This window comes from Phocoena sinus, chromosome 2, assembly GCF_008692025.1.
Source record: "Phocoena sinus isolate mPhoSin1 chromosome 2, mPhoSin1.pri, whole genome shotgun sequence".
Taxonomy (NCBI): domain Eukaryota; kingdom Metazoa; phylum Chordata; class Mammalia; order Artiodactyla; family Phocoenidae; genus Phocoena; species Phocoena sinus.
Window position 1 is genome coordinate 25,237,725 of NC_045764.1, and position 27,660 is coordinate 25,265,384.

General features: G+C 52.8%; 1 protein-coding gene across 3 annotated transcripts in view; it reads right to left on the bottom strand.

Annotated features, from left to right (window-relative positions):
- The window catches only part of PFKFB3 (6-phosphofructo-2-kinase/fructose-2,6-biphosphatase 3), an 83,662-nt gene extending 56,749 nt beyond the window's left edge, over positions 1-26,913 (bottom strand). The window contains exon 1 of one of the 3 annotated variants that reach the window (XM_032619742.1): positions 26,494-26,664. Coding sequence is in view for 2 of the 3 variants with exons in the window: in XM_032619719.1 (XP_032475610.1) it covers positions 311-371 (61 nt within the window). In the remaining variant the exon portion in view is untranslated. Of the gene's footprint in view, positions 1-310; positions 419-26,493; positions 26,665-26,758 lie in introns of those variants that run through there. The other 2 variants (XM_032619719.1, XM_032619732.1) reach the window with 2 other exon arrangements.
- Between the last annotated feature and the right edge of the window lie 747 nt (positions 26,914-27,660).

Consider the following 27,660-nt stretch of genomic DNA (forward strand, 5'->3'; position numbering starts at 1 on the left):
GCTGCTGTATTAACAGCAAAGTAAATTTCAGAGCAAACAATATTAGCAGCGTTCAAGAGGGACCTTCCGTAGCGGGTAAATAGGCTGATTTAGCAAGAAGACATAACAACCAGCATAAATCATTAGGATTATCGTTATTAAGTTTCAAATGTATTAATCACCATCGTTTCTGTTTCAGTCGAATTGAGGAGAAATTCCAGTGTCTGCACACTGAGTCCCCTGCTGCCATCCCCCTCCCCCCCCCCCCCCCCCCCCCCCCGTTATCTTGCTGAGACCCTGAGGTCTCAGCCTAAACGTTCCGCTAGTTCACCTTCTCTGCTGCTCCTTCCATGGCAACGGGAACCCGCAGCAGCACAGAGACCTGACCCCATCACGGCACCCAACAGGCTGGTAGATGCATCTTTGCTCCTCTGTTTCCCTCCTTAAGGCCAAGGACTGCCTTGTTCATCCCTGAATTCTGAACACTTAAGACGGGACACATCCTAGATACTTATCTGATGAATGAATGGAGGATTGAAGTCCTCAAAAACTCAATCCTCTTGGCTCTCACTGGCTCCTAGAATAGAAACAAGTTTTTATTCCAACATAAAGAACAAGCGAGCACGCAGCGGGAAGAGCCTGCCCTGCTCCACTGCTGCCCAGCCCTGCAATCTTAGATGAGTCGGCTGACCACTCAGGGCCTCAGCTTCCTCATTTACAAAGTGGTAAAAGGAATTCTAGGCCCGGGGAGCTGTGGTTTTTAGGCAGCAGTGTCGAAATGTGCTTTGCCAATGTTAGTTAACGTTAGAAGCGGTAGGTACCAACCGTGTCACCTGTGTCTCAGAGTGCCCAGACAAGGCCGGCAAGGGAAGGGAAGTGCGGGGAATTCACAGAAGGCAGGAGGGGCGGGGGCCGGCTTTAACGGGCCATACCTGTTCGCTCACCTCCTCCCTCCCCCTCCCCTCCCCTCCCCCTCCCCCCCTCATCTCCCCTCCCCCTCCTCTCCCTCTGCACTGCAGAGGGTTAGGGCCATCTGGACCAAGCAAAGCAACGTCATATGACCCAGGGCAATGACACATCCCTGATGGGAACAGATGCCAGGACCTCTATGATATTCACCACACAGGGACTTCCATGCAGCGCCAGGGGTAAGGCTGGGACATTCTGGGGAGGAGGTTCCAGAATATCTGTTCCTGACCCCCTGCTGGCTTCCAGGTTACACTCTATGACTAAGACACGCGATGAATGGATACTGTGGCAAAAAAAAAAACGGGGGGGGGGAGGGGAGAAACACCATTTCACTCCTTCTGAGTCAACCCTCCAACTGCAGAAGGGGGAACTCCAGCCCAGACCAATTGAACACAAATTTGCATTTCAACTGCATCTCCAATGAGTCACGTGCATTCAAGTTTGCAAAGCACTGTTCTCTCCCTGCTGTGTCATCATTTCTCTGAGCAGTGGCCTCCCAACTTCTCTGATCACAAATCACTACCCCCCAATAAGATACGTCTTTAGTTGTAAATTACATACAGGTGCTACTGCGCTGATATATTATGTACGTTATAAAACTTGCTTGAAAATTAGAAATTAAAAAGGATGAGTTAATAATAAGTAGAAAGAGAAGTTGCAGTATTTTCTTCCTGCACTTGAAGTCATCCTTTGGGGGCTGAGGAAGGACACAGGCATACACCCTGCCTTTCCCGGCTGCAGGATTAAGGAGGGATACTCAGCACAGAGGTTCAGTTGGGGTCCTGGCAGTGGTCCTCTCCTCTGGCTTCTCAGCCAGCGCTCACGCCCCGGTATCACCCCCACCACTCTCGTTCTTAACCGTCCCATTTGCACCACCGATGGCCTCAGGAATATGTGTGGTTGAAAGTTTCCACTCCCATTTAAACGTTCATCTTTCTGTATTTCATTTGTTACAGGGGCACGAAAGCAACCATACATGAGGAGTGGAAGAGAGTGGGAGTGAGCTTGGAAGATAGTTTCTCTTTTGATGTGAAAGCAATCCACACTCTTTCTGATTTCTGGATCACCAGACACTCCAAGCAGTTTCTCAAGATAAGATGAGGATCAAACGACAGAGGTTTTTTAATTGCTTCTAGCACGCTGCCTACTATCTTGGAATAAGGATCTATTTCTGGAGCTCCAGGAGATGGTAAACCTGGTTCTTCCGCTTGAAAGCAAAACCACCTCCTCAGAGAACCAGCGGGCAGGCCCCCAAGGCACATCCCCCCAGCCCTGCCACTTCAAAATAACCACAAACAGACATCCAGGAAATTCGCTGCAAAAAAAGATTCCCAAAGTGTTACTAATTTAAGGTTCCTACAAACAGGGAATAGGAAAAGTCAAGTCTTTCCAGAGAGCAAGCCATACATACTACCAGTAAGAACGTCAGTCTTCTAGTGTACAGACCCAGAACCTCAAAGAGGCTGGTGAAGGTTTAAGGAAATGCACATCTACAAAACTAAAACTTCATAAAAACATAAAATTGGGAGTCAGGCCAGGGCCAGTCCTCCCTAGGGTCTCTGATCCTTGTTGCAAATTTTGTAGCAAGCCCAAAGGCTGGGATTTTGCCCCATTACATACGCATAAGGATGCTGCATTTTTTAGAAGGATTTTTAAAGATTCTTCACACTTGTGAGCCTCTCCCTGGACCTCAGAAAACTACCCCTTTCTCCCAGTTCCTCGCCCACACCCACCAGTCAGCAGGGCAAGTACACACACACACACACACACACACACACACACCCTGCCCGCTGGAGGCCTAAGGAACAAAGGCCCAAGATCAAAATCAAAAATCCAGCGGGAACACAGGTCTGCTCTGTATCTACTGAGGATGGACGTCTCCTCCCGGCTCCCAGCAACTGCAATGATTGTGGCCCGGTTTTGAGCCCCTTTCACTCCTATTTCCACTGAAGTTAATATCCAGCTCTGCTTGTAGCCACCAGAGACCCCATTACAACCCCACAGGTGTGCGAGTGAGGAAAACTGGAGAAACTTTTCGCCCCCAGGCAGAGGGACGACCCCATCAGCTGCACCCGGGAAAGCACGAGGGGGTCCCTGCTGGAGAATCTGGGGAGGCGGGCAGGGGGGCGTTCCACCGAGGACCACTTTGGGAGGTGCGGTCCCAGGCAAATGGATCACTAGCAAGTTTCCTAGACAATCGGCACCGCGGACCACCTGCCTCCCCACAGGGCAGTCCTGGGTGTCAGGGTCAATCGGGCCTGGAAGGGCAGTGAGACTTCCAGGCGGCAGCAGCTGCAGTGCTGACCGCTCGCCCCCGCCCCCCGTCGTCCAACCCACTGAAGCTCACTCAGAAGCGGGTGGCAGCAGCAACCGCAGAGCTGTCATCGCTGGACTGAGGGCACCGGCTGTGGAGCACCGAGCGCGTGCCAGGCCCAGACTGGAGTGCTTCCTGCTTCATCCTCAGGACCACCCCACTCGGCTGACGGGGGAGGAAACTGAGGCACAGAGACATGAAGGAACTTCCCCCAGGTCACGCGGCTGGTGTGTGAGCCCAGGAAGCGTGACTCCAGAACTCGAAGCAGTATCCCACCTCTCTCGCTTGCAATCCCAGCCTCCAGCACAAAGCCTGGGGGGTTTGATCTTATTGACCGAATCCCTTATTGAATGAATTATAAGTGAATACAAAGACCACCGGGCAGGGAGCAGGACTCTGGCTCAGTAAGCACGAACAGAAGTGGGGTGTCTCACGGCTAGCTTCCAAAGCACTCATCACCTCCACCTCCACAGCTACCTCCCCCAGCTGCCCTTTAGGATGTGAACGTTGCAGGGGGGTGGGGGGGGAAGCTAGGGAAAGAAGAGCGCTGTGACTTAATCTTGGCCCCTACCCTAACCCTAGGGTGTTTATCAGTTAAAATGCAAGCTGTGGGAGAAACGGACCAGAAGGAGGCAGGCAGACAGAAACATTTCCCCCTCTCTACCCTGTTGATTAGGGCTGGGCTGGGCTGCCTGGGAGATGACCAACGCCTTGATACCCTGGAGGCAGAGGAGAGAGGAGGACCCAGGAGGCTAAGGATGAAAAATCAGGAGATTTACTGAAAGGAAGGAGAGTGGACCTTCAGAAATCGCCTCCAGAGCTCTAAAAACTGTGTCCAGGGCAGAAGTAGCCTCAGACAAGTTCCTCTGGGGGAAGAGGGCTCAGCTTGGTATTTTCTCACTGGGTTTTTTAAATAAGAAATTGTAACCAGGAAATGAGAGAGTGGCATGGACATACATACACTACCAAACGTAAAATAGCTACTGGGAAGCAGCCGCATAGCACAGGGAGATCAGCTCAGTGGTTTGTGACCACCTAGAGGGGTGGGATAGGGAGGGTGGGAAGGACGGAGATGCAAGAGGGAAGAGATATGGAAACATATGTATATGTATAACTGATTTACTTTGTTATAAAGCAGAAACTAACACACCATTGTAAAGCAATTATACTCCAATAAAGATGTTAAAAAAAAAAAAAAAAAGAAAGAAATTGTAACCAGGTCCCTAGAGATCCAAGAAAAACCAGATTCTTTACAAGCATTTCATACCCCTACCTTCCTCCCAGGGATGCTAAAATGGGATACACTGAACAATTTAATACATGCAGTGGAGACAAAAACTGACTCCTAAAGTACTCTTGTCTTTTCAGAAAGCATGAAGCTATTAATTCATAAAATGAACCCAAGACCTCAGGGAGGGCCACCTCCTCTATGCATCTTCCCTAGAGGCTTAAAGTCTGAACTATGAGGCACTGAGGGCCACAGAGAGACTCCAACCAGCCCGGGCGCTCCCCTCCTGACTTGTCAGGGCGCTGTGTCTCATGCTGCCTGGAGGGCTGACATGTACTCAGGTCAGAGTTATTTGTTCCCCCAGTCCTCAGCTCTTAATGCGTTGGTCCCACTTTTAGCCAGGTCTAGGCAGACAGAGTGGGCAAGGGGCAGAGAGGCAGATGCAAAAAGAGGGCTGGGAGGCCATGACAAAGAGTGACGACCTTTGGATACTGTGATCCCATCTGTTAAAGTCAAGATTGCTGTAACAGGGCTTCCCTGGTGGCGCAGTGGTTGAGAGTCTGCCTGCTGATGCAGGGGACACGGGTTCGTGCCCCGGTCCGGGAAGATCCCGCAAGCCGCGGAGCGTCTGGGCCCGTGAGCCATGGCTGCTGAGCCTGTGCGTCCGGATCCTGTGCTCCGCAACGGGAGAGGCCACAACAGTGAGAGGCCCGCGTACGGCAAAAAAAAAAAAAAAAAAAAAAAAAAAAGATTGCTGTAACAAGTGTGAGAGCACTTGCAGGGACAATGGATCAGAGATGTACGTGGCTGTAAAATCTGACTTGCTGGTGAGATAGGGGCCCTCCTCCTTCTCAGGTAGCCGTGGCATCCTGTCTGGCCCAGGACAACCTCCCTCTTCATCGGAGCTAGAGAATCAGTGACACCACTATCCTCCAGTCCAATGCACTCCATCAGTGCAGAAACCCTTTGGCACTGTCATTACCCCCAAAGTAACCCATCCCATTAAAAACAGATACATCGTGAAAACTGAAAAGGCAAGGGCTTTGGAATCTGGCAGATCAGAGTTCGAATCTAAGCTCCACCATTTTCCTACTGATACATGTAAACACCTAGTTGTACCAGCTTTTTGGAGAAAATGCCATCAACTTTCTTCCCTGCCCCGTCTCTGTAATTGACCTGAAATTCACCTCCTGTAAACATCTCTGTTCTGTCAGCTCAGGCAGCACCGGGAACCAGAGCAATCCGAGAGTCCTTCACATATTTGCAGCTGGGCTCGTGTGCCCCCGAGGCCTGTCTGGGCTAAACACCACAGTTCTTCAGCCACCCCTCGTATGACTTGGTTTCCTGACCCTCCACTAGCTGAGTCACTCTGCGAAAGTTAACTTCAGAGAGAAGAGTCATATGTAGCCACGGTCCCAATCATTCTAGGCTCTGGGGGAGGGGGAGGGTTGGGATGCGAGCTGAGGGGAATTGCTCAGCTCGGGGTCAGACCCGGGCCTCAACCCGGGGGTAGGGGAGAGGGCTGGGAAAGCTTGCATGCAGGGGTGGTTGCGGTTTCTGGGGTTCACTGAGGCCCCCGACCCTCGGGAGGCGTCCTCTCAGGGTGGCTGTGCGGGCTGTTTACACGATGTCACACGGAACATCGCGTCCACAATCAGCGGGTTTGGTACGTCTTTCTGCCGGGCAGAAAAACGCAGCGCGTGGCACTTGCACTGTTTACTTCCCGAAAATAAAAACACTGCAAGCGCTTACACAATCTCCCACGTCCAGGGCTCTTTTTAATGCCTCCCCGGATCCCCTTCCTCTTCTGCGGCGCGCACCCCGCCCCCGCCTGGCACCGCCCGGGTTCGGCAAGCCACCTGCCGACATAGTTCCTCTGGCGCTTTAACAAAGCTCAGCCACTCTCAGGCCTTCCCGGAAGAAACCCTTGGCCGGAAAATAAAACCAAGCCGCGGGGAGGGGAAGCAGCTCGGGGTGCGCGGCAGCGCGCGGTACACGCCGCGCCCACGTGCAGGACCCGCGCCGCGGGGCAGGCTGGGGTGGCGCCACGTGAACGCTGCGTGGAACGGACCGGGGCGCGCGCTGACCGGCCCGTGCGCCGCGTTGACAGCCAATCCGCGCGCCCGACCGCACACCCGGTCCTGCCCCGCCCGCCAGGCCCCGCCCCGCCGCTGCCTCGTGTCCGGGAGTGACCTCTCCAGGGGCGGCCCGGCACAGCTGACCTGCGCGCAGGCCATCAGCCCCAGGAGGGCGAGGCGGCGGCTAGAGCAGGGCTCCACCTGCAGGCTCCTGCCTGGCCTCCCGCCCGGGAGACGCCGCAGAGCCCTGCCCGCCTGCCCCGCCTTATCCCACGGTACCTGCCCACCTCCGTCCCCACAGCCTGGCTCCAGGAGTTGTATCAAGGGCGGCAGAATCTGCCACACCAAAATATGCCTCTTGGCTTAAGGGTTATTTTGAGCTGGTTATTTTTGAGAAACCGCAGACACAGGAGAAGTTACCCTTTTACAAGGGGAATTTACATTAGAAGGGGGGGACTCTTTCTGGGAAGCAGCACTTCTTCACCTGAGACACCTGTCTGCAGGGCGGGGGACTGTGGACCACACCTTTCCACCACCACCCCGCCCCCCCCCGCCCCCCCCCGCCCACCCCACCCCCCCCCCCCCCCCCCGCCTTCCAGCGAGCTGCCTTCCTCCCCTGAGAAGTCCCCAGACCCCCATCCCTGGCCTTAGCTCAGGAGGGTATATAAGCCTCAACTGCCTGGCAGCCTTTTGAATCTCATATCTTTGTGGGTACCCGTACGTCCATCATTTAAAAAAATTTTTCCTATTAATCTTTTTTTTGTTGGAGGGGGAGTCCTCAGCCAACGACCCAGAAGGGTGGAGGGAAAATTTCTTTCCTCCCCTGCAATATGTAGGATGGAATGTTGGCATCCGATCCATATAGGGCTTTTTTTCTTGCCCTCCTCTCTCTTCCCTCTGCAACCTTCCATCTTGACAACCTTCCATCTTGAGATTATCTAGGATTTTAGTTATACATATTTTAAAATTACTCATCGAGAATTACTGAAACCTAATCTAGGTTTTCTGTTTCGTTACTCACCACTGTTTCTTGTATCTGATAACATTAAATTCTTTTCAGCTACCTTCCTCATCCTTCAGTCCCCCTCACTCCCCAGACCCTCTGCCAGAGGGCATGAGCCTAGTAACTTGTCTGAATCTTTGCCATCCTAAATGCGTCTTTATTTTGCTCTCATTTCACTGGTACATTATATACTAAATATAGGATTCCAAGAAAAAATATTTTTCCTTGTTTTCCCCTAATGTCTGGTTTTGCCAGTGAAAGCTCAGATGCAGTACTAAGAGAGACCACCTCACCTGGGGCTTCTGACTCACTAATTTTCAGTTCAGCTGAATCTACTTCTGCTTTCCAGTCCACCAATCATTTTTTCCATTCAATCATCAAAATCTCAAATGCCAGGCCCTCCAGCTCAGCGCTGCAGACATCAATAGGCATATAGATCACCTGTGGGTCTTGGGAAACTACAGGTTCTGTTGTCATTCTGGGGTGAGGCCTGAGATTCTGGATTTCTAACAAGCTCCCAGGTCACAGCGAGGGGGACCACATCTCGAGAAGCAAGGCTCTAGCTGCTGCCTCTTCACAACGTGACTCCGCTTTAATCATTCTGAAGATGTTAATCATCAATCCCACAGTCTGCCTCTGTGTTCTCTAAGAACTCTGTATCTTGTCTGTTAATACTTGTATCTGTTAAGCTTGTGGCTTCTCTCTTCTAGCGTTGGTTTTTCCTCAGTATTTTTCTTTTCCTTTCTCCTTTTTAAGTGCCTGATGGTCTGAGATGCCCGTTGCTTATCTGCTCCCATCAGTGTGGGTGAGGAGCAGCCCTGCTGCCCAGGAGGCCGGGGTAGGGGGTGGGGCGCGGATAGCAGGCGAGGGGGTTCTACACCCCATCCCCCGAACTTTTCCCTTAGAAATTCCTGTGTCTTATTTTTAAAGTAACATACATGCATTGTGAAATGACTGGCAGGTACAGAAATAACATGAAGAATTCCTGGTTGTGTTTCCTCCAGAACCCCCTGCCTGTGCAGATATTTTTTAAGGCCCCAGAAGACTCGGTGTCAGCCCCCACCTGTGCACTGAATTTATGATCCATTCACTGCCATTGCTCGTGGGGAATCAGGCATTCATCATGAGAAATTTCGTTTACCAAATTAATAACACCAGGAGTAAAGGAGATTCAAGATTAAAAAAAAAAAACAAAAAAGATTCCTGGGGAAAATATAAAAAGTAAATATGGAATTGGAGGGGAAGGAGAGGAAGAACTGTCTGGTATTCGACCGGAATGCGAGAGAGCAGTATGAATTTATGATATTTTAAAGCATCTGTTTCCTAGCTCTGCCCACTGAAAAGGCCCTAGAAACAGTGGTAGCCCAGGTGCAGGAAGCAAACCAGAGCCCAGATCTGGCTTCTAACTCCCACCCTCCTGTGAAAGTAACCAGGGCTTCTTGGAGAAATGGCTGATCCCAAGGCTGAGACAGGCTGTAGAGGCGAGCCTGCAGCACCTGATTGTGCCAGAAAGTAAGGAAGAGCTCAGAAAGCAAAGGGAATGTGTCAAAGAGACATGGCAGCCATGTTGAAAGGGTCTCGGCCAAATCTGGGACGATTTGAGCATCAAAATGCATCACCTCGGGAATGGATTCTAACACATGCGACCATAATTTTTAAAATCCCCGAATCCATATGGACAAATTAAGAGAACATTCTTGGACTTCCCTGGTGGTGCAGTGCTTAAGAATCCACCTGCCATAGCCAGAACATGGAAGCAACCTAAGTGTCCATCGACGGATGAATGGATAAAGATGTGGCACATATATACAATGGAATACGACTCAGCCATAAAAAGAAATGAAATTGAGTTATTTGTAGTGAGGTGGATGGACCCAGAGTCTGTCATACAGAGTGAAGTAAGTCAGAAAGAGAAAAACAAATACCATATGCTAACACATATATATGGAATCTTAAAAAAATTAAAAAGGTTCTGAAGAACCTAGGGGCAGGACAGGAATAAAGACGCAGACATAGAGAATGGACCTGAGGATACAGGGTGAGGAAGGGTAAACTGGGATGCAGTGAGAGAGTGGCATTCACATATATACACTACCAAATGTAAAACAGATAGCTAGTGGGAAGCAGCTGCATAGCCCAGGGAGATCAGCTCAGTGCTTTGTGACCACCTAGAGGGGTGGGATAGGGAGGGTGGGAGGGAGACGCAAGAGGGAGGGGATATGGGGATATGTGTGTGCATATAGCTGATTCACTCTTATCCAGCAGAAACTAACACACCACTGTAAAGCAATTATATTCCAATAAAGATGTTAAAAAGAAAAAAACAGAATCCACCTGCCAATGCAGGGGACACAGGTTCGATCTCTGGCCCGGGAAGATCCCATGTGCCGCGGAGCAACTAAGCCCGTGCACCACAACTACTGAGCCTGTGCTCTAGAGCCCGCGAGCCACAACTACTGAAGCCCACGCGCCTAGAGACCGAGCTCTGCAACAAGAGAAGCCACCGCAGTGAGAAGCCCGCGCGTCACAACTAAGACCCAACGCAGCCAAAAATAAAGAAAAATTTATAAAAAAAAAAAAAAAAAAAAGAGGGAGAGAGAACATTCTTGATCTGGGGAGGAACACGCTGAATTATTTAGGGATGATGTGTCATTATGTCTGCAACAAAGCCTCAAATGGTTCAACAATAGCAAAACAGGTTGAGACAATAACACAGAAAAATGCAACAGCCGGGGAATCCAGGTGGCACAGGTTGTTCCCTGTGCCATGCCTGCCACTTTGCTAAATGCTTAACAATTTTTAAAGTCAAAAGAGAGACAGAAATGGAAAACCCTCCAGGCAAGGAGCGTCCCTCGTTGCCATCACACACTTTTATTACTTTCCTGACACGCAATTAATGCTCATGCAGCCGAAAACTATTCCCGAGTCATCAAGTGTAAGTTAAAAGTGTTATGTTTGTGTAGACACACAAATAAAATACATATGCAATTAAAGGGACACGTCTGGGGCAAATGAGTCCCAAGTGTTTTATCCAACATTGAGTGCAGGAAAAGATTTCCCATCTGCTCCCAGGCCCCCCGCCTCCCGAGCAGGGCAGTTGTCCCCTTTAGGGAGGCTCACACGCTCAGTGGGCGGCCACTTTATAACAGACTTCGAGGAGGGTAGATGCTGCCATTTCTGCTGCAGATCAAAGAACAACGTGGACATTGATAATTAGGAGGCACAGGGGGTCACAGAAAAGGTCTCTTGAAACCTGGGCCTCCCTTTGGCCCCTTGTGCTGGGACACTTTTCTGCTGTCACTTAAGCATTTCGTGTCTCCTTCATTACGGGAGGCCAGCCAGGCCTGTCCCGTCCATTCATCTCACACACACTGCAGTGGTTCTCAAACCTTCAGGAGGAGACCCAGGACCGCCTGAACTCTATTACCTCGTGTTCCAGGGGGGTCCTCTCAGGGGTTCTGATTCGTTCTTAACGTCCCCCCAGACACCCTGCATGGTTGTGATGGCGGGTATCCCGGCTGGAATAACTTAGGATCCTACCTAAGCATCTTGGAGAGAACAGCGTCTAACTCGTCTCTCTCTGCAAAAGAGGTGTTTGGTTAGAAGGCGGAGCAATGAAGGAGAGGTGCAATGCAGAATAAAACTCGAGGAAATGCCCCAGAAGAAGTCATCGGAGCTATTCTGCAGGGACAACAACACACGAAGGCCTAGAGGCTGGGTGCTCCCAAGACAGGCAGCTGCAAACCCCAGAGACTCTGGAAAAGGTGTCGGTTTTCGGGCTTCTGTGTGATCGTTGTCAGGGACTGGGATAAGATTCTGATTTAATCAAGAAGCAAGAAAGACCCTCAAGTCAGAGATGACATTCTTTGAGGCCTCTTCTGTGCACTGAAGTATTAATGTTCCTATTAATTCATTAGTTAACTCAATATACGGTTATCAGTCATCTACCAGGCCCGAGGCTGGACAACAGGACACTACCTGGGAGCTTACAGTCTGGCTGGGGAAATGGAATGAACACACATTACAGCACAGGAACCACGACTACCTCCAGCTTGAAGACTGTAAGGCTAAATTTTAAAAAAATTAATTAAATTTAAAAATAAAAGAAGAAAATGCTGGATCTTTTTTGCAAAGAATTGCTCCTACTGTAATAGCGAATTCAACACCTATAAACATTTTAAAAATAAAACACTAGGGCTTCCCTGATGGCGCAGTGGTTGAAAGTCTGCCTGCCGATGCAGGGGACGCAGGTTCGTGCCCCGGTCTGGGAAGATCCCATAAGCCACAGAGCGGCTGGGCCCGTGAGCCATGGCCCCTGAGCCTGCGCATCCGGAGCTGTGCTCCGCAACGGGAGAGGCCACAACAGTGAGAGGCCCATGTACTGCAAAAAAGTAAAATAAAATAAAACACTAGACAAATTTTAAAAAGACTGTAAGGCAGCCTGTGTTTTGAGTTGGGCCTTGAAGGGTAGGGTACAGATGCATCCAAGGAGGGAGCTGATGAGAAAAAGCAGAGCTGGGAAAGTGAGGGGTGTGCACAAGGAAAAGCATGCAATGAAACTGCAAGAAATGTAAAGAATTGCAAAACTTTGTGTTTCCGAGAGCGAAGGCAGAGTAAGGAAGATACGAGGGGAAAAAAATCTCCGGAAGGTAAACTTTTCCCAAGGAAGACAGCATCCTTCCCCAACATCAAGTAGAAAACACAATCTCTAATCCACAAAGGAGAGAGAACTTCATCTACAGCCAGGTGCTAGAGGAACTAAACCTCCATCTCCACCATCAGCTGGCAAGTCCACAGAAATGAGTGTTTTCACCACCAAAAGGCAGGTACAAATAAAATGTTCATCGGAGCTCAGGGTGTAATAACCCCAAACCAAAAACAACCCAAAGGTCCACGAGCAACAGAAAGGACACAACGAAACACTCCACAGCAACAAGGATGAACTAAGCCTTCTACAAACAACCACATGAGAAAATCTCATGGTCAGAATGTTGATGGAAAGAAGCCACCTTCAAAAGATACGTAATGTTAAAAAAAAGAATGAAATTTTGCCATTTGCAGCAACATGGATGGACTTGGAAGGCATTATGCCCAGTGAAATAAATCAGATGGAGAAAGACAAATACTGTATGATATCACTTATATGTGGAATCTAAACAATAAACTAGTGGGCTTCCCTGGTGGTGCAGTGGTTAAGAATCCGCCTGCCGGGCTTCCCTGGTGGCGCAGTGGTTGAGAGTCCGCCTGCCGATGCAGGGGACACGGGTTCGTGCCCCGGTCCGGGAGGATCCCACATGGCGCGGAGCGGCTGGGCCTGTGAGCCAAGGCCGCCGAGCCTGCGCTCCACATCGGGAGAGGCCACAACAGTGAGAGGCCCGCATACCGCAAAAAAAAAAAAAAAAAAAAAAAAAAAGAATCCGCCTGCCAATGCAGGGGACACGGGTTCGAGCCCTGGTCCGTGAGGATCCCACATGCCGCGGAGCGGCTAAGCCCATGCGCCACAACTGCTGAGCCTGCGCTCTAGAGCCTGCGAGCCACAGCTGCTGAAGCCCGCGCGCCTGGAGCCTGTGCTCCGCAACGGGAGAGACCACCGCAATGAGAAGCCCGTGCACCGACATGAGGGGTGGCCCCCTTTCGCCGCAACTAGAGAAAGCCCGAGCGCAGCAACAAAGACCCAACGTAGCCAAAAATAAATTAAATAAATAAATAAAACTAGTGAATATAACAAAACAGAAACAAACTCACAGATATAGAGAGCAAACTAGGGGTTGCCCATGGGGAGGGGGAAAGGGGAGGAGCAAGATACAGGGGTAGGGGATTGAGAGACACAAACCTACAGGGGCTTCCCTGGTGGCGCAGTGGTTGAGAGCCCACCTGCTGATGCAGGGGACACGGGTTCGTGCCCCAGTCTGGGAAGATCCCACATGCCGTGGAGCGGCTGGGCCCATGAGCCATGGCCGCTGAGCCTGCGCGTCCGGAGCCTGTGCTCCGCAACGGGAGCGGCCACAGCAGTGAGAGGCCCGCGTACCACAAAAAAAAAAAAAAAAAAAAAAAAAAAAAAAATCATTACTATAGCCCTTTGGGGGCTAAAAATCAAATGCATGTTTAATGCTGTTAATCCTAACAGCATGAGAGATGAAAGAAGACCACTAGAACTGCAGAAGGAACTTGCTGGAAGAGATGACCCAGTTAACTCCTCCATTTTATAGAGGAGAGAATGAAGGTCCAGAGAGATGAAGCGACCATCAGAGGTCCCTCGACAGGTAGAGACATCACAGGACTGGAATCCAGGTCCCTCCCGCCTGCCCAGCACACTCCCATACTCCCGGAGGTCTCCTGAGGCAGTTCCCAGGTCAAGGTCCACGTCACCCCTGCCCCGAAGCCCCCCTGCCCCGAAGCCGGCCCTCATGGAAGAAGGACAAGCAAGTGATGGGCAGGCAGAAGTCTAGACAGAGCCTGGAACCCAGGAGCAGCCTCAGCCATTCCTCCTGGTCACCCGTCACCTTGACAAGGTCTATGAAATCTTTCTCTTTCTGCTCATCCAGGAAGTGGAGCCAAACCTTGCTTCTCAAAGGCTGAGAAACCAGCCGCTGGTTGGCTCCAAACAGCCAGGCTCCAAATGAATTCTGCCAATTGGCACCATCACGCCCAGCACCCCGGGCAGGACCACCCACCGCATTTACTGTCCTCTCTCTAATCTGGGTCCCTAATACTAATACCTAATACTAATACTAATACTTTAAAGTACCTACTATTTGAAATGGACTCTCCAAATCATTTCATTTCTCTGTTAAAACTTAAATATAATTGGTAATAGTAGAAACAAGAATTTAAAATTTTAAAATACGACTTTATGTTCTATTTAGATGCCATGTGACATTCAGTCCTGGATTGACCGTCTTCTTCTTGCTACACGTCCACTCACTTAGCAAACGATCCCTTCTGTGGGCACAAAAGGCAATCTAACTGCCTTACAGCTCTTTTATAAACCATGAAAACTTACAGCTTTGGGAGCTGCTGATCTTTTTAACAAGTAGGAAGGAAAATTCCTCTCCATGCTTTGGTGATTTGGGTATAGAGAACTGGGTTAATCTTAACCCTTGGTTCATCTCATGCTCCCATCCTTGACCCCTGAATGGCCCTCTTCTGTATGTTGGTTCGTTTTAATGCTATAATAGACAACCAGGAATCTATCGGCCAATCGACATCTGAATTACCGGCTCTGATGACATCTGTCTGTACGAGAGAGAAGTAACCATTCTCCTGAATCTCATAAAAGAAATATCATTTTATTATACAGGTATTCCTCAAAAGCATATTGTTTAGTTTTTGTTGTTTTAATTTTATTTTTTAAAAAGTATCTGACTGTATCTAATGTTTTGAGATTTTTTCAATTGTCGTGGATAATACAGAGTGTAGCTGTCTTCAGAGCGTAGCTCATTCAGACGGCCACAGAATATTCTGTTATGGGACTATACCAAGAGTGAATTCCATGTGCTTTCGGGTTGTTTGAAGGCATTCCTAATAGAATCTTACAGTGAACGCCAGCGGCCCAGAAGTCTCTCTGTGACACACCCAGGAATGACACCTGGTTACAGGGTGTGCGGATTTCAACTTTACAATTCCAAACTCTTTCCCTCGCCCACCAGCAATATATCAGAGACCCTTCTGACCAGCATTCTCTCCGACACTTGATAACGTCAGACTTCGTTTCTGCCAGCAAAGAAGGGTAAAAGGGAGCCTTCCGGGCTTCCCTGGTGGCGCAGTGGTTGAGAGTCCGCCTGCCGATGCAGGGGACACGGGTTCGTGCCCCGGTCTGGGAAGATCCCACATGCCGCGGAGCGGCTGGGCCCGTGAGCCATGGCCGCTGAGCCTGCGCGTCCGGAGCCTGTGCTCCGCAACGGGAGAGGCCACAGCAGTGAGAGGCCCGCGTACCGCAAAACAAAAAGAAAAAGAGGGAGCCTTCCACGGTGATCTCCATCTGTGTTTTCCTGAGAAGTGAAGAGGCTAAATTTCTCTTTTTTTTCTTCAGCCCATTACACACTCCCTGATTTATAAAAGGTTTTTACCAGTCATCTGGTTATTTCTAACAGAAGCCAGAGAAAGGAACATGGCCGCGGAGACACACAGGCCCGTCCCCTTGCTGGGCACAGCTGGCTCTCCTGGAGAGCAGATGACCAGTTTAGTGTCATGCCATGTATTACTTATTGGGAGGCATCCACAATGAATCTGTAAGAGTTTTATATGGTTAAGAAACCAATTTCCTCTAAAGCAGTAGTGACCGTATGACCTTTCACTGCATTCAAATGACTTTATCCAAAAAGCTTTTATATCATCCGGGATTTGCACCAAACATGATTTCAGCTGGAACTGCTTTCTGTTTTCTTTTCCCCACTTATATCTGGGAAATGATGCAACAACAGCAACCATGATTCATGGTAAAGTGGATGCTGACTGACTCATTTTCATGAAAAGGGGATGACATTTGAGTTTTAGGCTTTTCACACTGAAACCAGGCAATTCGCAGGTTCAGACTCCTGTGCTGTTATTACAGCAAGTTGATGATAAAATTCTTGCTCTGATTTCCTGATGCGGCTGTTGGCAGAATTGCTTTGAAACGTATTTTCCATACTTTCAAGCCGTAACCCAGGGCCACAGAATTAGCTTGGATTCTATTTGTTGTCCAAACGTGGTTGAGGTTTGCAAACCTCTTTCTCTAACATGAGGCCGTCTAGGGGTCACCAAGCCCAAGGCATGAGGGTTGGCTGGAGGTGGTGAGGCTGACCCACTGTCCCAGTTTGCCTGGGATGAGGAAGTGGCTGGGTCTTGGGACTGTCGAGGCTGAAACAGGGAAATCGCGGGTGATCCCCGGTGAGCTGGTCACCCCGCTAGGAGGCTAACTTGGTCAGCTGGTGGCCAGCCTGAGTTTGTTCAGGAAGCCTTCCTGGAGTGGGGTTTTCCTTTTCTCCCCACAATGGGGGCCTTCACACTTTAAGGAAACTGAGGAAGGGAGAGAAATTTAATTGCTACTTTGGTACTACTGACGTGGAAACACTGGCCCCGTGGGAAACCTACCAGTCGCTTCCCTCCCAGCTTGGAAACTATCTGTGCCCAGCGCCACACGGAAACTTGACGGATCCCTTATGTGAGACAAGAATGGTCAACCCTGATGTGACTTGGAAGCCAGTTGCTTCTTATGAGAAGCATCTATCTGGAGACGAGCCCGGAGCATAACGGATCTTCGCAGAGGGCCGCGTGCCGAGTCCCAAACCTCTCGAATCCTCTCGTAGTTACTCAACAGGCACTGGGCCCCCTAACCCCACCCTGCTGTGACCTGTCCCCTTGGCTGGTCCTGAGGCTGTTAATGTCCTCAGCATCCCCACAGATCAGCCAGGGGGCAGTCGTGGGAGCTACCCTGACTCACTCTCTCTCCCCCCACGTCCAGTCCATCCACAGGCCCTGCGGTCTCTACCTCCTGAACACACTCAGAACGCAACCTCCCACTGCACCACCCGGACCCCAGCCCACGGCACCGCTCGCGGGCCACCTTAGCCGACTCCCGTGCCACCTGCAACCTGCTCTCGGGAGGGCAGCCATGGACCATCCAGAGGGTTTGCTAACCTAAAGTTCACTCGAGCCTCGCCCTCCCAGGGCCTCCCACCCACTCCAAGGAGGAGGTCAAAGCCTTACCACAGCCTCGAGGACCCAAATGACCCACGCTTTCTGAGCCATGTCCCACACCCACTACACACCAGCCCCACCGGCCTCCACACTCAGCCCACTGTGGCCACAGGGCCTTTGCACCTACACGTCCCCCTGCCAGACACTCTCCTAAGATACCGTGTGGTCCACCCCCCCCAGTCCCTTCGGTTTCTGCCCAGATGTCCTCTCAGTGACCATCCTATCATCCTACTTAAAACAGCAGCCCCCTCCCTCTTCTTTCCCATGTTATTTTTCTCCCCAGCACTGGTACCCAGCACTGGTACCCACTGGACACATACTGTACTCACTCGTCTGTTACCGTCTGTCTCCCCATCAGGACGTAAGGCCACGAGGGCAGGTGTCTCTGTCCAGTTCCCCGCTGCACCCTCAGCACTTGACCCAGCCCTGCTCTACGAGGCGCTGAACAGACATTTGCTGCATGATGGAAGGGCTAATGGGGGCGACTAAAGTATTGATAACATCACGGGGCTGGGGGCGTCGGCACAGGCAGGGGCAGCGCAGCCAGCCTCCTAGTGTGTTTCTTGCCTTTTCTTCTCAAGTTCCTCAGCTGTAACTCTCCCTTTCCTATATTCCCAAAATGTTTACTTTATGATGTTTTCCAGCAAAACATGGCCCATGCAGATGGCTGCTTGACAGGGGCCTCCCTCCCTCTAGATAGATCTGCTGCTTCATCCCACGGGCCCCTGGCTCAGAAACCCATCCCCCAAAGGTCAGACAGGTCACTTGCACCCCCCAGACCTGACGGAGACCCTCAGTCACACCCAGAACCCGAGGTGCAAGGGAGTCTGGGAGGTGCCGGTGAGGGCTTCCCAGCATTTTCAAGAGTGTGGGTCCCTCCCCATTCATGGCCTTGAAATGGGTCTTTGGAGCCCGACCAGAATCTTTAATGAAATGGAATAGACTGGAAACGTTACCGTGTACCTTGTATCCTACAGATAAGATCGATTCATGAATCTTTCTGCCCAGGCATCAACCCAGAATCATTAAATCAGAATTTCCGGAGCATCCGAATTTTTTAGAAAACTCCCCAGTTAACCCAAATGTGTGGCCAGGAATGAGATAAACGGTGCCCCTGTACCCGTTGCTCCCGGGCAGCATGAGGTACCCCAGCAGGCAGGGGGCGTGCTGCCGAGGGCCAGGCTTTCCCGAGAGTCTGCATCAAAATGCATCTTTCTGTGCTCAGGACCTCTCTCCTTCTCTCTTCCTGCTTCAAAGCCCACATGGGGGCACCTTGCTAAGCTCCTGTCTGACCCCCACCGGCTGATGGAATCTTGCCCTTCCTGTGAAGACTGGCCCTTGTCCCCAGGCCTCTGGATGAGGCCTCAGCGGGAGGCCTTCCTGAATCCCATCGCTGGGGTGCAACAGGTGAGGCCGACAGTCAAAATAGCAAAGCAATCAGACCTCAGTTGTTTTCTCAAAAGCATCAGCATCCCTGCACTTCCAGGCAGGAGGGCCAGGGCAGCACAGCCCCAAACCCTCCTGTTCCGCAGATGTCACCTGCCCGGCCCCTGATCAGGACCGTGACACCTCCAGGCTGGGCCCCCTCGCTCAGTCTGGACACCGATGCAGGCAGGAGCCAGACGTGCTGTTTCAGGCCAGTGGGATGGGGGCTTGCTCCTCTTACTGTTGTCCCTCCTCCGGCCTTGTCACCAGGAGGAATCCGGGAACTGTTCTCGGCAGGTCATGAAAGGATGAGCAGCTTTCATGTTCTTTTCGGTTCTCTGCATTTTCCAAGTTGCTCACAATTGAACTTACGTGGGAAACACTACAGCTTCAGTTTTTTTTAAAGGCTTGTTGATGTGGACCATTTTTTTAATAAGATGAACCACTTTATTTATTCATTTATTTATTTATGGCCGTGTTGGGTCTTCGTTGCTGCGCGCAGGCTTTCTCTAGCTGCGGCGAGCGGGGGCTACTGCTCGCTGTGGTACACTTGCTTCTCATTGCAGTGGGTTCTCTTGTTGCGGAGCATGGGCTCTAGGCGCGTAGTCTCAGTAGTTGTAGCACGTGGGCTCAGTCGTTGTGGCTCGCGTGCTCTAGAGCGCAGGCTCAGTACTTGTGGCGCACGGGCTTAGTTGCTCCATGGCATGTGGGATCTTCCCGGAGCAGGGCTCGAACCCGTGTCCCCTGCATTGGCAGGCGGATTCTTAACCACTGCGCCACCAGGGAAGTCTATGTGGACCATTTTTCAAAGTCTTTATTGAGTTTGTTACAATATTGCTTCTGTTTTATATTTTGGTTTTTTGGCCCCGAGGAATGTGGGATCTTAGCTCCCCAACCAGGGATTGAACCCGCACCCACTGCATCGGAAGGCGAAGTCTTAACCACTGGATAGCCAGGAAAGTCCCCAGGGCTTCGATTTTTGATATACATGATTTACAGCTCTTCCCCAGGCCCCCTGTGAACACGTGAGGCTCAGTCACTCTTTGCTGAAGTTCTGCACGGAAGGTCCTGCTACTGGTGATTCCTTTAGACTCTGGGGAGACCTGCCAAGAGACGGTGGCCGCGAGCTCCCTGCAGGATGCAGACCCAGGATGACGTCGGCCTGACATCACGGGCAGGTTCCAGAAGGGTTCCGTGTGCTTCCACAAAAGGCGGGCTCCAACACCGACTTCCTTTTGGTCCAATTTCCGTCCTGAAGTCGTAGCCAGAAGCGTGCAGAGACCAGAGACCGCAGGCCCAAGACGCCATCATTTGCCACTCGCCTCCCGCCTGGAGCTGCTGGAGAGACAGGCCAGGGTGCCCGGGACAGAGTCCCTGGAGGACCCGGCCCAGCGGGGACCCCCAGCCTCCCGTGGCCCGGCTTAGCCAAGGAGCTCGGAGGGGGAGACGGGGCGCATGTGTGACAAGCGTCCCAGCAACTGGGAAGCATCTGTCTCTGGGCCGGAGCTGCAGGGAATCTAACTTCACCGCCTTTGTTTCCAGATGGGTCAACCGAGGCCGAGCGCCATCCAGGGGTGGCCCTGAGACCCAGCCCGTCACCAACACGGTGGACCTGCCACCACTGGGTCTCCCAGTGCCCGGCCGGGGTGTCTCCCCAACGGCACACATCTGACTCCTGCTGAGGTCACGGCCCCACATCCTTAGATGCTTCCTGCAGCTTCCACGTCACTTCTGCCACCTGTGGGTACCTGCCCTGCCCCAGCCGCTCTCAGGACTGTCCCAACAATGATGAATAAACGCTGAGAGAAGAGCCTGTCTGTAAACAGGACTGGCTCCTCCGCCTCTTGGGCTCTGCGGATCATCACCTGGGGCCATCACACTGGGGGCGGCGGCAGAGGTTATAAAAGACCCGGGCTCTTAGGTTATAGACCTCGACCTTAACTCCTGCAGAAGAGCAGGCGGGCCAGGGGCCAGGGGTGGGAACACTCCTGACCTCTCTCCCCTCCCCTCTTTTGTCCCCTCCCCTCACTGCCTGTGCCCCTCCCCCTGCTCTTCCCGGGCTTCTCCTGTGACTTGGTGACTTCCTGTGTTCGTTTTATCCAGCTTTCATCTAAATGCAGCAATTGGGAAGGACGGGAAGACACAGTCGGCCTGCCTCTTGTAGGGCCCCCAGGTGCTGATTCCGGCACCTCCCAGGAATCCGATGCAGATAAGGAGGAAACAGGAGACCACCCACGTAGGTGCCAGGAGCTGGGACGGAGGTGACCACCCAGGCCCTGCCCTGGGAAAGTCCTGTGAAGTTAAAGATTCGCATTCCTTGCAGGGGAGGTAAAGGGATGATGCATGCTTGGACGCTTCCTGGAGGTCCAGTTCCTGAGCATGTGATACTTTTCGCTCCACAAGGAGAAGAGTGCCTGCTTGCACCGGGCCCCCAGGTCTGAACTAACCAAGGTGCAGACCACACTCAGGCACACAGCATCAGGTGCTGTTGTTATTGTCGTCTGGACCCTGCAATTTCACCCAAAAGCACCAAAATCGTGACCACAGTAAAAATCAGAAGAGTGTCCGCCTTGCTTACATTTATGACTTGGTATTGTCTTTATTTTAGATTACACGTGGGACGCTGACCCTAATCTTTCGGTGATTAGGGATCTGACAGTCTTACTTCAACTCTGCAACTACCCACTGCAGAAGAAAATGGAGTTTTGGACAAATTAACCAGGCAAAGGATTTATGAAACACTTGCTTCCACCTGTTGAGAGAGAAGTATGAGATCTAGACCCTCCCCCAAATGGAGGACAATTAAGTGCGAGGACAAGTAACTGCCTGCAAGAGCCCCGTCTGCACAGAATAGACGGAAAATGGGGCAGAGAAGACTTGAACTTGAGCAGGGCCTTAAGGAACCACCAGAAGCCTACACGTGCCCACGTGTATATCCACACGTGTGCAAATGTACCGTGAAGGATGGTGGCACCTGGGAGGGTGCGGCTGGGTCCTCGGAGGGGACAGGATGCAGGAGGGAAGCACAGATGTGGGAGCACAGGGACGCTGGTGGCCACTACTGGACACTGAGGACACGGACCAGAGCAGAGGACACGCTTTAAGATAACGGGAAGGGGCTTCCCTGCTGGCGCAGTGGTTGAGAGTCCACCTGCCGATGCAGGGGACACGGGTTCGTGCCCCGGTCCGGGAAGATCCCACATGCCGCAGAGCGGCTGGGCCCGTGAGCCATGGCCACTGAGCCTGCGGTCCGGAGCCTGTGCTCCGCAACGGGAGAGGCCACAACAGTGAGAGGCCCGAGTACCTCAAAAAAAACCAAAAACAAAACAAAAACAAACAAAAAAGATAACGGGAAGGCATTAGAAGGGCGCAGCCCAGGGATCAAAGGCCTGAGAAGACAAAGCAGAGGATTCAGAAGGGAAACCTGGAGACAGAGGCCCTGCGGGAAACGGGCAGGCCCAGCCTGGTTGGCGGCTGCTTCCCTGGGGCCGTAGTCTCCGAAATGGAGCCCGTCCTGCCCAGCAAGCTGCCAGACCCCAAGGGAGGAAAGTTTGCCTGAGGACAGAGCCCGCCAGCAGGGCCCCAGAGTGGAGGGCGGTGCCGGCCCAGCACCAGAGCTCAGGGGAGGGATGAAAGGACCAGGGGCCAGCCCAGCCCTGCCGAGTCTAGTCGGGATCTGCTCTTTGCACTCCTACTGGGAGTGAAAGGAAGGAGAGGTCCCGGGTTTGGGTCCAAAAATGCTGACCTAACTGCGATGGAGTTCCCACTGCAAGCAGCTCACCTGCAGGAACCCCTAAGGTGCTGCATCCTCCGTGCCCAGCAGGGGACGGGGCAGTTCCTGGGCAGCTGTGACCTGTCATCTGGCTGGAGTATCATCTCCACGACACCAGACCCATGTTATGAGTCCAGCCCCTGACAGCTGTGCCCTTGGGGCCACGAGAGACAGGGGAACCCCGACTGTCCCCACGTGCAGTCCCATCCCTTCCACCTGCCTCTCTCAAGGATTCAGAAGAGTCAGGCATCTAAGTCTGTCTCTCGGCTCATTTCTAACGTGGAAGACGTCTGATGTTCATAACGGCAGACTTAGCATACTGTACGGTCTCAGCCTGACACACATCATACCACATCCCAAGCTAGCCCATCACTGGGGTCCAAGCCGGAAAGGCAGAGCCTCAGCCCAGCGCTGCTCAGCACATGAGTTGACCGTTGTGTATGGAGCCTCTCTGAGCCTCACTTCCTTCACCTTCACAGTGGAAATAATAGCCCCTGGGGTAGCTGTGAGGACAAATGCACATGTACAAAGCACTCAGCACAGGACCTGGAAGGTGGTCCCTAAGCGTGTTTGGTTTCTTACTGTTATTTATTATTAGAACCTTCACCCCTATCCCCATCCCTACTGAAGGTAGGATGTGCAGGAATACTTAGGACTCCACCATCTGAAGACATTTTTTTCAGCATCTCCACCTGAAAGGGACCTCGAGAATTTAGCCAAGACCACAGTCTCTGAACAGAGCACTCCTCAACCCTCTAGAAAATCACCATCTAGCCTGCCTTTAACATCCTCCAGAGAGAGAAGTTTCCAGCTTTAATCACCCCATTCACCACCTTCCTCCTGGGGCCCACCTAAGTTCTTCCCACCCCTTTGTTCTCATGAGTTTCCTTAATGGTCCACATCAGGGCATTTCCTTCTTACTCGAGCCCATCTCAAAATTCCAGCAGCTCAGCTGAGGGTCGGACTCTGTTCTCCCCACTAGCCCCCAGCACCCTGGAACCACCAAGCAGAGACCAGGGCGGATGTGAGTGTGAACGCGGTGCCCGCATGCCATCCCCTCAGCCGGCGGGGAAGGGCACCATCGGCTACTGCCCACCACCCCGCCCCACCATTCACCCATCTCGGACTACACAGTCCCTGCTGGCCATTATCACAGCAGGTGGACCACGCCGGGGTGGTGTGACTGCGGGGAGGGAACTGTCAAGTCTGTCATTCACCGAGAACCTCCAGCGTGCCCGGCGCAGAGCAGGCGCTCTGTCTAGAGAATGAATGAATGAATGAACCAGCGAATGAATGAATGAGCGAGCGAGTGAGTGGCGTGCAGTCACTGAACTCTGCCCTAATTACATTCAGTGCCATCAATCAAGGCAAGGCCCAGGACGAGTACCAAAGATCGGCTGGTCATCTCTTTGTTCCCCCAGATCCGCTGTCACGAAGGGCAAATCCACCCGTCTCCGGTCCCCGCAGGCTGACCTGCACACACACGACAGGCTCCCTGGCCCTCAGCTGCCCATGTCCTGGGGTCAGAGGGAGGGAGCAGCGTGGGGCCTCTGCGGGGGCCACAAGCCGCCTGCATCCTCCAGGGAGGGGCAGCCCGCCTTGGGCCACTGGCTCCAGTGACTGCTCGACCCTCACCCCTCAGACCTGGGGTGGGACTGCCTGGGCTTCTGCAATATCCCCTGTGGTTTTCCTCTACCCTAACCCCAACCTTTGCAACAGCCTTCATTAAATTCTTTTCAACTTGCCCTATATGAGCGGGCGTGTGCTTTCTGCCAGGCCCTCACCCAGCTGGTCCCCGAGTCTTACTTGTCAAGACACAGAAACACAGCCTGGGAAGGGAATCAGCGGTCAATTAACCTTCTAGACGTTAGCTACAAGGAAGGCCTTCTCCATCTGGCTTCTCTTCGTTTTGCGCAGAGAGAAGCAAAGTCTTTTCATTTCCCAAATTACTTTTTTTGAATAGTTAATAGATTCAGATGGTTCAAAATTTTTTTAAAGTATAAAAGAGGGGCTTCCCTGGTGGCGCAGTGGTTGAGAGTCCGCCTGCCGATGCAGGGGACGCGGGTTCGTGCCCTGGTCCGGGAAGATCCCACATGCCGTGGAGTGGCTGGGCCCATGAGCCATGGCCGCTGAGCCTGCGCGTCCGGAGCCTGTGCTCCGCAAGGGGAGAGGCCACAACAGTGAGAGGCCCGCGTACGGGGAAAAAAAAAAAAGTATAAAAGAGTATATATATACTGAAGTCTGAATATATACTGTATATATATTCCATATATATACATATACTGAAGTCTCCAGCACCGGGACAGTTCCAGGGATGGGGTGCTATATCCCAGGTCACGGGCCCAGCTTTCCACCTCCAGGCAGGTCCAGATGACGTCTCATCACCAGATTGAACAAACCCGGCCTTGCCATCATTTCCACTTACTGTGTTCACTTCTCAACAGGAGGTTCCCACCAAGCCAAATGGGGAGGTTCTGCCTTGGGCTGGAAGCAAGCCCTCCAGGGCCCCTGCCCTGGCTCACACCAAAGCTTCCAGAAAACCCAACAACGCCTGTTTCTCACACCCTGGCCCTTTAGGAATCAGCATTCACAGAATGGAGGGGCAGGATTCACCTCTCCAGGCAGCAGTGTTCTCTTCAGATTAGGAAAAAAAAAGTCAAAGCTTAACGTGGTTGGCGGCGGGCGGACAGACGTCTATCGCATGTGACCTAATGATGCCATCACATAGGGAAACCTTCACAGGTGAACACTCACTCGACAGCCCAGGTACTTAAGCCTCCTGCATAAGGCTCCCTCCAGCTCTGTGACAAGTAAACGGGCACTTTGCCTCCTAGGAGTTTGCCTCCAGAGACCACAGAACACAGCAGATAAATGACCATTCACACTGCAGCTAAATGAGATCAGCTGGGGACTCGGGGGAACGTCCAGGGACACAGCATTGCCGTTATATATGGAATAATGGAGCCAATGAAGACGGTGAGTTTGGGACCACACGTCATCAGCTCAGGATCCGACTGAACCCTGAACCCTCTGTCCCCGCTCGTGGCTTTCCCCTTCCTTCTCAACATCCCCACAGCACAGGGAGTGCCAGCCATGCATCTTCACAACCAGGACCTCACAGGGGCACCTTAGCAACCTCCGTTTAAGAGACAAAGGCCAATAGGGTAATACTGGCAACCGTAGCATTAACCTGACGATTAATCGGGATTATGAGAGAAGTGAAGAGACGGCCAGAAAGGTGGGGTGGAGGCAGCGGCGGGAAGCCACGCAGCCAGTCCCAGGTACCCGGGTGCCTGGGAGGGAGTCTCGGCTTCCTCTCTGTTCGCCCCGGTCAGTGGTACCCAGGTGGGGGTGGGGAAAGCTTGGGTCAGAGTGACAATGGGTCACCGAGCCCAAGCCCCTTCCAACACAAACAGAAAAAGCAGGAGGAGCCAATCAGCTCTGTTAGGAAAGTAAAAACGAGTCTCCTCCATCCTAGGCTCCGACCTGAGGGTGGCAAGTCCCGGCCCAGCTCTGCAGCGCCCTGGGCACAGCAGGGCCTCCATCGCCCTGCCCGGAAATTGGGGCCCCGCGAGCATCTGGGATTTTCCGGCAGGCCTTGCGCACCCAGCCCGCGGTGCAGGTGGGCCAGGTGGGGCGCTGGGTGCCAGCTGCCAGGCACAGGGAGGCAGGTCTTGCCTGGCCGGCCGGCCGTTTCCCCACGCCTCTGCATGCTGAGCCGCGCGCCTCTCACCCGTCCCGGTCCCCACACGGTCGTCCCCGTTCACGCGCTCGTTTTGCGGATGAAGAAACTGAGGTTCCGGGTGGTTAACTGACTTCCCGAGAGTCAGAGGGTAGAAAAGGCCGAAGGCAGGACCCGTACTCGGACCTGCTTCCACACCGCCGAGCTGCCCACCCCCAACCCCTCGCCCTCCAGTCCCTCCCGGAGACTCGGACCGCAATCCGAGCGCGCCGCCGGGACCCCACGCTGCAAACCTCTCGACACCGTAGAACAATCGACCCCCCGCCCCAAATCTCCAGTCCGCCGGGAGAACCCGATTCCACCTGGATCTCAGAACTTGCTGCGGCGCAATCCGGGTGCGGTCCAAGTATCGCGACCGCGCTCTGCTCGCCGGCTCTGCGCACCGGCTCCGGCACGTGGGGTCGGCCGCCGAGTGCCCGGAAGGGGCGACGTGGGGTCTCAGGGGCGATGCGGCAGGAGAGGGGCAGTGCGGGGTCGGGCCCCGCGCCCTCCCGGCCGCCCCCCGGCACCTGGCGGCGCAGGTCTCCCGCTCCGGCCCGGGAGCGCTAGCGCGGGGACTCCGCCTACCTTTCCGGAAGGGCATCCTGGAGGGGCGCTCCGGCAGGGGCCGGCCCGGGACACCGAGGCCGGGCGACGTCCGAGTGCCAGCCCCGCGGCTCGGGGGTGCCTACGGGCGCCGGGTGCCGGGCGAGGAGGGGGGAAAGGGACATATTTGGGCAAAGGCCGGGGCGTCACCGGCGGAGGGAGGAACCACGGCGAAGCGGGAAGCGCGGCCCCGGGGCGGGCCTGGCGGAAACCACTTAACCCCTGAGCTCCCGGCCGAGCAGCGCGCCGGCAGCCTCCCCAGCCCGAGCCGGGGTCTGGGTCGCGAGCCCCCCACGCCGTGCATCGGAGCTGGGCCTGCCTCTCCCGACGCCCCCGAGCGGAAAGGAAACTCCTGATCGGGAAGAAAAGCAACTCGCTCATCTACGCCTTTGGGCGGCTGGAGGACATCATCCCTGGAAGTATTTGGGGAACTTTATTCCATTTTAATCTTTTTGTCCTCAGGCCCAGGAGTCCGCTCAAAGGCTGGTTGACTTGACTTGAAATTAAGGGAGGGCTGGGGGGAGCAATCCCACACACAGCTCAATAAATATGTTAAAAAATAATGATGGTAGTGGGACTTCAGGAACTATAACCCAGAGAAATGGGGGAGGGGCCTCACCCCTCACATTACTATTTATTTTGCCTTTGGGAAGACCCGCACCTGAGAAAATGCTTTATTATTTGGTGGACTCAAAAGTCTCAAAGGCAGGACATCCTTCCAGTCAGGTAAGAGTTAACTCCTGCGACAAGTGCTGTTTCACATTGCAGTTTGAAGACTGGTGTTACCACAATCTCCTGATCTAATATTTAAAGCACCCATGCAGATAGCAATCGGCCCACTGTCTGTATAGTGAAAAAAACCCATCGAGGTGAGCTGGGAAAGT